Here is a 12,489-nt window from a genome sequence, read left to right as displayed (position 1 = left end):
TTTTTAAAAGGAGGATGGATGAAGGCCAAAGTGCTAATAAGTTTAATTTTTATGCTTACAATTGAACAACCATCTTCTTTTTTCTTTCTATGCTGAGCTAGTTCCCAGCTTCCATAAGCCAAACCTATATTGAAGGATGCCAAGACCCATAGTTCATCAGCATCTGGAAAGCCATAAATTTACCATTCTTGGTTACAGGAATGCTTAATGCTTCAAAGAAAGCAATCAATGAGTGATGGCTTAAGAAGTGACCTTGGAAGGAAACATAGTTTGTGAATATCAGAAGAACAGATCAAATAAAACAATTGCTTTTATTTCTATGATTATATATGGATATATTTGTGTGGCCTTGCATGCATGTATTGTATCTGAACAAATATATAATTAACTCTCTTTGGGATATGTGCACAGTCCACATTCATTATTGCAGCTTATAATCGCTAAAATAGTTATTACTAGTGGGTTGCCATGCTTTGGATTAAAAGACAACTTTGCAAAACTTTGACTTTGCATATTATTGCTTATAGCCTAAAACTCCTCTTTTTTGTCAGTTGGTAAGATCTCAGTGCATATTTCTGCTTTAGTAGACAACCTTATATTCTATCTCCATTAAGAATTTTAATTGAAGGCCATTGTTCAAGTACATTTATTTTTGTCCAATCCATTTTAATAGTTCTCTGTAAAATTTCCTATTGGACATTATTAAATCATTTTTGCTACTTGTAACATAAATCAACTTTAGCAAATCTTTAAAATCTAATGAATTTATAATTGCTAGAGAAGCACCATTGTGCTTTAAGGTAGGTCAAATAGACATTCAGAAATACAGGAGTTTTGCAAACGTAAGATTTATTTCATCTATCACATCATCAGCAGTCAATACAGTGTTTCATGTTATATATTAGTTCAGAGACAGGCAAGCAAGCTATTGAACCTGGTGATCCTGATTTTAAAAAGCCCAAGAAAAATAAAATAAACATTTTAGTATAAAGAATAGTATATATTGTTAGTACAGCATAGAAGAGTCTATATACAGATACATAGATTCGCCCAGACTGTTAATATCTTAACACTTAAATTCATTTTTTGCAAGATCAGATTTTGAGATTATTGGATTCTAAGCTTGCTACAAAAGAAAAGTCTGCCCTCCAAGAAATTTTTGGAGGTCAAAATGCTTATTCAGAGCTGCCTACGATAAGCAGAACTGAGCTTCCATTCAGTGACTTTTTATTTATTTATTTATTACACAAAAAGAAAAGCTTTGGAATAATCCCTGAGAAGGACTCCTGAGATAGGTGTGATTCTTGATCTGCATTCTCTCAGGAGTTGCAGACCTAGTTTTCATTCTTCATCCAAATCCCTTCCTCATGTAGTTGGAAAAGAGTTGGTATTTCAACACAGATGCCATTAGTTTGACATATGTGGCTTTGTGCTCAATTGCAGCCCAGCTTACTGTGTTTAACCATATTTCATTCTTTACTGCTCCCCAATTATCCCAACATAGAGCTCTTAAATGCAACGATACAAATAAAATTTTGATAGGCTCTGGAAACACACCGAGAGGCTGAACAAAACTCAGGAGTGTGATATCCTGAACATCATCAAGTCATTTTAAAAGACCTCACTTTTCAGGTGAACAGGAACAAGACTGTTATTTGAGCTCTAAATCAGGAAAAATTGAAAAGAGTACAAACAGAAAGCTCCCAACCCATAAATATGAGCCTTGCTGGGTCTCTGCAGACTCTGACCGATTTAACATTCGGTTCCATCAGATGAGGAACAGCAGCTGTTTAATTCTGACAACTACATGATAAAAAAATCAATAAACCAGGAAGGCCACAATGTTATTTTTTTTTAGATGCCAGGCCTCTTAAAAACAGTAGCTTTTTTAAATAGATCACTTCTATGACAAAAACTGTCAAAACATCACAAACAATATGTTTTGTTATTGCTGTAACCCTGAAAAGAACAGAGACATTGCTCCCTGTTTTTATTTGCAAAGTCAAAGCACAAAGACAAACATTGAACAGGTTAAAAGCCTTCCTGCTGTCAAAATTAACCTCCTGATTTGGCCGTGTTAAGGAGGGGAGGGGCAGGGAGTGGGGCAAAGAGGACTTCAAAACGATAAAAAGAAAAAAAAACATTAAAGAAAACTATAAAGCACCCTTCTTTTCCACGAGGAAAATCTTCCCCGAGATTTTTGAACTGCAATTTCTATTGATAGCAACTGTAGTTTACTACATTTAGGAAAATATGGAGGAAAGGTAAGATGGGGGATTCTGGGAAAGCACTATGCCTGCTTTTGATATAAATTGAAAGTGTTTTGGAGGGCATGTGAATTCCAGGACAACATCATTGATGTTCATTAAAACAATTGGTTCTCAGGCTTTTGTGAGTTTGGGGCTAGGGGACATGTAGCTCCTTTAAAGCTCTTCATGGCATGGGTCCAGGTTACCTGAGGAACCATCTCACCCCATTGGGATTGACCCATACCAATCATGCCGACAGAGAAGACATGCTGTAGGCCTTGTCAACCCAATTATTCCAGCTGGCGAGATCCAGGAGGAGGGTCTTCTCTGCTGTTGCTTCTACCCTCTGGAACATCTCCCCCCCCCCGCCCAATGTAAGGTTGCCCCCAATCCTTCTATCTTTGCCAGCCAGCTTGGGGCCCCAGTGGGGGAACAGCACAATGGAGGTGATAGAGTAATAACAGATCCCACCTCTCCTCCCCATTCCCACCCTCTCCATGCTTCTTTGGTTTTAATGTTCAATTTTAACTTTAGGTGTTTTAGCTTAGATATAACTGTGAAATGCCCAGAGTTACCCTATGGTAAGATGGGTAGCTAATAAATTTTATAAAATAAATTCAAATAAAATAATAAAATAAGTCCTCATTCAGCAACTGCCTTGTACAGCAACTATTACACAGTAACTTTGGACAGTTTACAATTGTTAAAAACAGGTAAGAACAAAAATAATATAAAAAAATACAAATCCAGGACAAAAGAACAACAATGGCAAGGAACACAAACCTGAGGGGGTGGAGGAAAAGAGGAAGAAAAAAGATATCAGTCACCATCACCAAAGGTCTAGGCAAAAAGTCAAGTCATTAGGGCTCTTCAAAATCCAATAGGCTTGGAGCTGTTTAAATTTGGGGGAACTGAAGTTAGATAATAGATAGATGATAGATGACAGATGATAGCTAGAGAGACAGAGAGACACACAGACAGACATTGTTATATATCAGTTCAACTGAAACTGTATTGGTTCAGTAAAAGAAAAGATCCAACAAAACAAAACCCAAATTCATAGGTGGTATTACAGGTGTTAAAACCACCTGGCAGAATTCATTCCTGATATACTGTAGTTCCTGTTAGATGAAGGTTGGTCGACTTCCTCTATCTCAGGGGTCTTCAAGCTGGGCCCTTTTATGACTTGTGGACTTCAACTCCCAGAATTCCTCAGCCAGGAAGTCCACAAGTCATAAAAGGGCCAAGTTTGAAGACCTCTGCTCCATCTCTTCTCCTAGAAACACAAGATGATTTACTAGTATAATACCAAACAGCTGATTTAAATAATCTGCAATGCAAATGTTAGTAACAGTGCACCACAGTGGATTCATGTACGTGAAATAAACTTCATGCATAACATACAAAAGCTACAGAACGTTAACTACAGAACACAGTGAAATTAAAATAGAAGACTAGTATAATAATAAATTGCTGGAATATAAAAATAACAAAGAATTTGATTCAAAATGAAACAAAAATAATAGGATAGGTAATAGTAATGTCATTGCTTCATATATTGTAAGAAAATGCATTAATTTATTTGTAAGATGTATGTTACATTTATTCATTAAACAACAAAAATGCAATTTAAATTCTAGAGAAAAGATCAGAATGTTTGGAATGAATAAGGAGGCAAAGCACATAACTTGAAAGTAGAAGACATGATTGAAAGAATGAGGTCTAGTTAGAAGGAGAAATTAGGAAGGCACACTGGCCACAAACCTCAGGTCTCCATGACTCTGCCAAGCTCTTCAGAGTACTGATTCATTAACACAAGGTAGAAAATAAAGTGCAACAAGAAGTTACAACATTGGGGGTTAGAGATCCCTAGTGTGAAGTTTCCTGTGATTTATAAGGTAGGTATGTCAACACTCAGTTCCTCTAGCACTATTCTCCATACTGGAATAAATATGAAGAAAAATCAAATTATGGTAATACTTGGCAGACAATCTGACTTTCTGTAACATTCCAACATTATAATCAGAGCTTTGTGACAGTCTATATTTGCTTCTTTAAGCATCCCAAAGATGCTTTTTCATGAGGCAACTGGTCTGCTTAACTCATTCTTCACATCAGTCTTCACACAAAAAGAAATTACAGCCCAACATGCCAAAAAAAATACTGCAAAAGACGAATTAGAAACAAACATTAAAATAAGCAAGAAAATGATAAGAGAACACCTATCTGACCTTGACGAATATAAATCATTGGGATCTGACTCAAAGTTCCGAAGGAGCTGGAAGATGTTATCTCAGAACCATTGCATCATATCTTTCAAAAATCCTGGAGCACTGGGGAAGTACCTGAGGATTGGAAAAGCACTGATGTGGTTCCCATCTTCAAGAAAGGGGGGGGGGAACAGACCCAGGAAACTACAAACCAATCAGTATAATATCAATACCTGGGAAGATCCTGGGAAAGATAATCAAAAAAACAGATCTGCAAACAACTAAAAGCAAACAAAGTTATAACTGGTAGCCATCATTGGTTTGTTAAAAACAAATCATGCCAAACCAATCTTATTTCATTCTTTGATAAAGTGACTAAATTAGTAGACTAGGGAAATGCTGTGGACATAGTATTTCAGTAAGGTGTTTGATAAGGTAGACAACAACCTGCTGCTTAGAAAGCTAGAAAAAAGTGGGATAGACAATATCACCACCAGATGGATCTGTAGCTTGCTGACACATTGTACTCAGCGAGTAGTCCTCAATGTACTACATCCACATGGAGAGAAGTAAGCAGTGGGGTACCACAAGGCTCTGTCTTAGGCCCAGTACTCTTTAATATCTTCATAAATGACCTAGATGAGGGAATAGAAGGGGAACTCATCAAATTTGCAGATGACGCTAATAGCCAACACCCCAGAAGACAAGCTCAGGATCTAAAAAGATCTTGACAAATTTGAACAATTGGCCCTAACCAACAAAATGAATTTTAATGTGGAGAAAAGCAAAGTTTTACATTTAGGCAGGAAAAATCAAAGGTATAAGTACAGATTAGGAAGACCTGACTCAAAAACAGTAACCAAGAGAGGGACCTGGGAGTCCTATTGGACGATCACTTGACTATGAGCCAGCAGTGTGCAGCAGCAGCCAAAAAAGCTAATATAATCTTGGGCTGTATAAACAGAGACATAGAATCAAGATCACAAGAAGTATTTGTACCGCTTTATAAAACCTTAGTAAGACCACACCTGGAATATTGCAACTAATTTTTGTCACCATACTACAAAAAAGATGCTGAGACTTTGGAAAAAGTTCAGAGAAGACCAACTAAAATGATCAAAGGCCTGGAGACTAAAACATATGAAGAACAGTTGCAGAATTTGGAATTGGCTAGTCTAAAGAAAAGAAGAAACAGGGATGATATGATAGCAGTATTCCAGTATTTGAAGGGCTGCTACAAAGAAAAGAACATCAAACTATTCTCCAAAGTACCAGAAACAATGGTTGGAAACTAAACAAAGAGAGAAACAACCTGGAATTAAGAAGAAACTTCCTAACAGTGAGGACAATTAACCAGTGGAAAAGCTTGTCTTCAGAAATTGTGGGCACTCCATCACTGGAGGTTTTTAAGAAGAGACTAGACATTCACCTGTCTGAGATGGTATAGGTTCTCCTGCTTGAGCAGGGGGCTGGACTAGAAGACCTCCAAGTCCCTTCCAACTCTATTCTATTCTATTCTATTCTATTCTATTCTCTCATAAAAATAGTTTGACCAACACACAATCTTCTCAATACACTTTATAGTGTTTTATTTCTTTATATTGCATTTTATAGCAAGAACAACAGCAGGAACATTCACAATGTGCAAGTTTTGTTGTTTAAAGAAAAGAAATGCTCTGTAAAGCCTGGCTCTTTTCATTTATACTTATTTCCCCGAAACAAGCAGCTCTTTTAACAATGCAAAACGAAGCTGGTGGAATTGTGCCAGTTCCCCCAGCACTGACAGACTGGCTTTGTGGACGGGACAAGATAAGGAAAAAGGATGGGAAAGTGCTATTTAAAACCCCACTTGGGAACTTAAACATTTACATTTGATAGAAGGGATTTAAACTGCATCACAAGACAAGATGCACAAAATAATCACTTTTTATTTCTACATTGATTCATTGCCTCTAACATCAGTTACCATACACCGCTCTCAAGAAAAAGGTAATGTCCGAGCAAGCTGTTTGCCAACTCACAGAAAATTAGCCAACAGAGAGTCAAAGTGATTTGAGGCTTATCCATGAGCGGATCGCAGGCTTTTTACCTGTTTTTCACATCTGAAATACTCCTTAACAAGCCAAATTGATGACATTATAGTTGAAAATATTCACAGCCACTTCACTTGCTGGGAAAATGTGAAGTGGCTGAGAATCCACACATTTACAGAGACCGCTGGGACATTCATTTAAGCAAGGCTAGAAACAGACATACTAATTTTAACTATTTGGAAAGAAATGCTTCTTTCACATTCCTGTGTCTGCTGAAGTACATTTTGGTGCAAATTCTTGCAAAAAAAAAAAAAATGGGGGGGGGGGAATTTACACAGTCCTATTGGATGAAACTTGAACATATTTACCCAGAGTTACTGTAACTTTTGGTACTGCTAATTTCAGGCTCATTTTTAATACAATGAGATTCCATAATAGTAACTGGAAAACATGAGGAAAATGAGGCCAGATATTTATCAATCATGCAACAAGAAGCAGCTTTATGCATTATTTCAATGTTTTCAATTTCAGCAACTTTAAGATCTGTGGAACCCCGCAATTCCCCAGCCAGCATGTTAAGACTGAGAAACACTGCATTATGCAGGAGAACATTGGGCTGTGCAGATCTTTGTGGAGGCAGTTCATTTCACTGAAGGAAGAACAAACCCTTCACTTGCTTCATTTGCCTGCACTAATGCTTATGATAGCTCGCAAAAGCTTTTAAGCATATGCCTCTTCCAGTTCTTGAAAGTGTCTCCAGGGGAGGTAATGATGAAACATGAACTGCATCAGCTCTTCACCTCAGTACGACAGAATGCGGTGCTTGTGCACTGCCGAGAACCTCAAAGAGGTGAACTCAAGCTGTTTCAGACAGATTTCATCCTGTTTAATCAGACTGCATTTTCTGTAATGTAATGAATCAAAATAGGGTGGGAGACTTGTTCCAGAAGGTTTAGGAGCACTTTGCTTTCACTTTTACCTTATCTTTACTATGCTGTGGAGAGTGCAAGCCTAAAAGCAGAGAGACTGCACTGACAGTATTCAAAACCACAAATAGAATAGAATAGAATAGAATAGAATAGAATAGAATAGAATAGAATAGAAGCTGGAAGGGACCTTGGAGATCTTCTAGTCCAGTCCCCTGCTCAAGCAGGAGGACCTCCTATACCATCTCAGACAAGTCACTGTCTAGCCCAGTGGTTCTCAACTTGTGGGTCGGGACCTCATTTGGGGTCGAACGACCATTTCACGGGGGTCGCCAAACAACGCAGTCCGCCATTTTTTTCTCCTTTTCCTTAGCTGTGCTACTCCGTTTTATTCTATTGGCTTTTGAAAGCCTATAGAATAGACTCTCTTGAATAGAGTCTAATTCTATTGGCTTTCAAAAGCCAATAGGAATTGTCCAGACTGTCCCTGCCCTGCTGAGCCCGCCAAAAGTCCCATTCTGCAAACGGTGCTGCACCAGTTGAGTAGTCCTCGACTTACGACCGGTTGGGGGTCGCGGCATTAAAAAGGTTGAGAACCACTGGTCTAGCCTCTTCTTAAAAATCTCCAGTGATGGAGCGCCCACAATTTCTGGAGACAAGCTGTTCCACTGGTTAATTGTCCTCACCGTCAGGAAGTTTCTCCTTAATTCCAGGTTGCTTCTTTCTTTGATCAGTTTCCAACCATTGTTTCTTGTCCTGCCCTCTGGTGCTTTGGTGAATAACGTGGCCCCCTCTTCCTGGTGGCAGCCCCTCAAATACTGGAATACTGCTATTATGTCTCTCCTATTTCTTCTTTTCTTTAGACTATCCAAACCCAAGTCCTGCAGCCGTTCTTCGTATGTTTTAGTCTCCAGGCCTTTAATCAAACCTTTACTTAGAAGCCACACAGAATCCCATTTTTTTTCTGAGTAAATGCCTATAATAATAGACAATAACTCTTCAACTGCTCTACCATGTCAGTGGAGTGGTGTTCTAGAAATCAAAACACTTTTACCTGGGGGCAAGCTTCTGAATATTTATTCAAATCGGGAACCAAATAGGAGAAAGCCCACCATTTCCCCTCCTTTACATAGAGATCTATGACTGTGTGCCAGCAACAGCCATTAAAAAACCCAGGATCTGTTTTTAATGTTACACTTAAGAGAAAACATTCTTCTTCACTATTTGGATGGTGAGCACACAGTGGGACTAAGATTACATTCCTCCACATCTGTTTGCTCTCCTACACTGAGAAAGTTCTGAGAGAAGAGTTCCCTGGTCTACAGGGAGGGGGGGAAACATGAAGTCTTAAGGAGATAAAAAGCAACCAGATTATTTTCAAACCTTTCGACATGAGAAGGTGGAGCAACCTAATAATCTAGCAGCTTTTTATCTCTTACTTATACTCATAAATCAGGTTTTGTTGTCTAAATGAATAACTGAAGAAGCTTCTTGGATGAGAAGAGAAATGCCTTCAAGGAAAAAGAAAGTCCAATTAGTTTTTGAAAAAACATCTTTGGGACAATCATGATCTAGATGACTGAGACTCTCCATAGACATTTTATTTCTAGTTACAGATGTCATAATGGAATATGGCAAAAGCACAATGCAGTATTTCTTCAGATCACAGAAAACAATCACTGATGATATTTTGTATTAACTGTATCCATTTTTCCTCTGGATTCATCCAAATAGATTTGTTTTCTCCTCGGTTCATCTAAATTTTCAATTAGTATTTAAACAGTCAATCTAAACAAGGTACAGATTTTTAAAGGACTCTTATAGCACATAACCTATTTGACTTCCATGGCAATGATTAAAACCTTTAACCATTAAAATCTTAAAACCCACCAACTGCTCTGGAAAAGAATATATAAATTGTTAGAGGCATTTAGCCATTAAACCTACAGTTTCTAGTAATTTTAAAGATGTAATATTCCAATAAAGTAACATTGCTGGGCTTGCATTTCTTTTTATATGTATACTGCTAGCTGAGAACTGCCTAGTTTCTTTGTATTACAAATACAGTTTAAAGGAAGACAGATGCTACAGAACATGGGGCCCTTCGGCATTTTTATAGAATGGATTGTTAGAAGGTTGTGTCATGCCAACCCAGCTGACATTTCACATCAAGATATTTTTTATTTACCCAGTTACTTTCCAGTTACCTGAATCATTCGGATATTCTGTTTTATTAAAGTTTGGTACACCACTTATATTTTATCTTGACACATTATGATTTTCATTACACGTCACCCTAAAAGTGTTGCTAATGGCAAGTCCTAAATAAATAAGATTGTTTATCTGTCCAAATTTTATATCTTAATCCTTATAGAAACGTTTTTTTTTTAAAAAATGGATAAACTTATCAGAGGAAAATGGGGGCAGATGGCACTATTATAGGATGTACTTTGTGCTGAAAAAAAATACAGATGAAATTATCTTTGATAGTCTATTTCTGGATGCTTTGAGAAGAAATATTCCAAAAACACAACGTATTCTTTTTCCTGGCTTTAAAATCTTTTGAAGCTTGATGGAAGTGGGCAGCCTGTTCTGATTTGTTCATGTGGGATATACTCAGTGGATGGCTAGAAAGGTTTCTTCTCGAGGGAAGTTTCAAAATAGCTGGTGAACATTTGGTGGCCTTTAGCAAAGAGATGGCAGCTTTGCCAATACAGTTCTGCCAAGACATCCTTTAAGCTCGCAAGGACAGAATCCAAATCTGTTCAGACTAAAGCAGGAAATATGCAAAACATTGATATTTGGGTGGATGTGATACCCCAGGATGCCTGAGGTTTTTTCTTTATATATGTAAACAATGCACTGGCATCTTCAGTAACATTGAGCTCTCAGGGGAAATTTGGGAACAAGTATAATAAGAAAGGGAGTTTTAAAAGATCTTGGAGGTCTTCCAGTATAATCTCTTGTTAAATACAGGATCAGCAAAGCAGGGTGCAGTGTATAACAATTAAGGTAATATATAGTATACAACAGTGTTTCCCAAACTTGACAATTTTAAGGCATGAGGACTTCAACTCCCAGAATTCCACAGCCAGCAATGCTGGCTGTGGAATTCTGGGAGTTGAAGTCCACATGCCTTAAAATTGTCACGTTTGGGAAACACTGGTATACAATACTATACTTTCATACACATATGCATGCATGTATGTCTGTTTGTCTGTACACACACAAACATAAAATCAGCCCAAATCAATGCAATACAGATTGGTACATAGATGGTTCTCGACTTCCAGACTGAGACACTGTCTACCCCAAATCACTCAGCTTGACTAGAATCTGGTCTTTTTCCCAGTCCAAAATTGAAGCATTCCACGTTGTCTCTCACTCATACACATAAGCTCTACTTCTATGTATGTGTGAAGGAGGCAGCCTCATGGGAATGGCACAGGGTCAACTTATTACATGTTGATGAACTGATCAATGGACAACCACACTCCTTGATTTGGACACTCAATTGGCTTAAAAAGATTTGGAACCCCCCCCCCCAAAAAAAACCCATTCAGCAGATGATGCAATTCAGCTCAAGGTGTTAACTGGAAATGACTTGCAGTGCGTTGAAGCACTTGAAACGAAGTTGAATAGGCCTTCACTCTGCCTGAATTGATTAGGACCGATAATGATGCAAGTCCCCCCCCCCTTTTTTGTCACATTTTGAGGCAGAAATGTGTGTAAATTCTTTTACCTGCATTTAAAAAAAGTTGCATAGCAAGCGTTGCAGATATCACTCTCCTCTGTGAGGATTTTATCTGTATTCCTATTTGGGACAATGCAGATAAAGAAGTCAGCATCAATTTCCTAATCTAATCCCTGCCAATGGGAGGGTAACACTGCACTCTTCTCACAAATATTGCTAAGAGTCAGATTTCCCAAATTATTGACCAAACGTGTCATCAAACCATCTCTAGGTGCTGGTTGCTAGAAATGTCTTATATCTGGCAGTGGGCTAGTTATCCACATTCCCAAATTATGGGCCAGAATGTCAATGGACTATCCCCAGGTGCCGTCTGTTAGGTACCCAGTTTTATTGACAAATGTCTCTGACAGAGGATTCACTGCCTGGAGTTATGATCAAGTCCCTGATGAGATGTTCTTATCCAGTCATCTCCAGGTGTTTGTTTGTTTTAAATATAATAAAAGCACACCAGGAGCTAGAAGGATGGTGCAAAACTACTGGTTCCACGATGCTCCCCTGGCAAACTGAATGGATCTGTGTTGGTCCTTTTTTTTTTATTCTTCTCCTTCTTTCTTTCCTTCCACCCATCCCTCCCTCCCCTGTACATCAGGGCAGATAGGTGTGATCAGTACTTTTTTTGTAAAAAAGAAAGATGCCGGAACTCACACACTTCATACAATCCTCCTTGCCTACCCTACAAGGTTCCATCCAAAAAAGATGCTGGAACTCCGTTCTGGGCGTTCTATGACAAAAAAAGCCCTGGGTATGATACAGCCAAGCATAGAAAGTTACTCCTTCCCCTGGTCTCTCTCTCTCCCTCTTCAATTTGGAAATGTTGCATTTTATTCTCATTCCTAAACAAAGCAGTGCTTGGGCAAAAAGTGGCCCTGTTTAGTGTGTGTCTGTGCTGTAAATTCCTCTCCCTCTTTATTACGGCGGGAGGTTTTCTTTGTGGTGGCAATAGCATTTTTTTTTTCTTTTCTTCCTTCTGTAGTTGAACGCTAAAGTAAAAGAAATCACTTAGAATCAAGTTGGAATGTTCCTGCTCAGTGTGACACATCACGATTCAACCTGTTTGAAGACCTCTAGTGGACAACTCAACAGTTCACGTGGGCAGCCTTTGCCATTGGCTGACAGCTCGTTTAATCAGAAAGACTGTCCTGATATTAAGCCTGAACCTCTTTCTTTCCTTACAACTATAACTTACTGGTTCCCTTCCTATATTCTGGAACTATGGATATTATATTGATTGGAAGACTGTGTGATAAGTATCTTCAGATACTTGAAAGCTGCTATCATACTTTCCCTTTGTTTTTTTTTTCTGCAAACAAATTTATA

The 12,489-nt window shown here is 38.2% G+C and overlaps 1 protein-coding gene across 1 annotated transcript in view; it reads right to left on the bottom strand.

Annotated features, from left to right (window-relative positions):
• Window positions 1-2,732: 2,732 nt before the first annotated feature.
• SPATA6 (spermatogenesis associated 6) overlaps window positions 2,733-12,489 on the bottom strand; it is a 45,930-nt gene continuing 36,173 nt past the window's right edge. The window contains exon 13 of the mRNA XM_039319864.1: window positions 2,733-4,594. Within this exon, the coding sequence (XP_039175798.1) occupies window positions 4,543-4,594 (52 nt within the window). The 3' untranslated portion in view covers window positions 2,733-4,542. The remainder of the gene's footprint in view (window positions 4,595-12,489) is intronic.

This window comes from Crotalus tigris, unplaced genomic scaffold (assembly GCF_016545835.1).
Source record: "Crotalus tigris isolate CLP2741 ecotype Arizona unplaced genomic scaffold, ASM1654583v1 scf7180000023617.9722795, whole genome shotgun sequence".
NCBI classification, from domain to species: Eukaryota; Metazoa; Chordata; class Lepidosauria; order Squamata; family Viperidae; genus Crotalus; species Crotalus tigris.
Note: the sequence above shows the minus strand (reverse complement) of the source record. Positions and strands in the feature narration are given on the sequence as shown.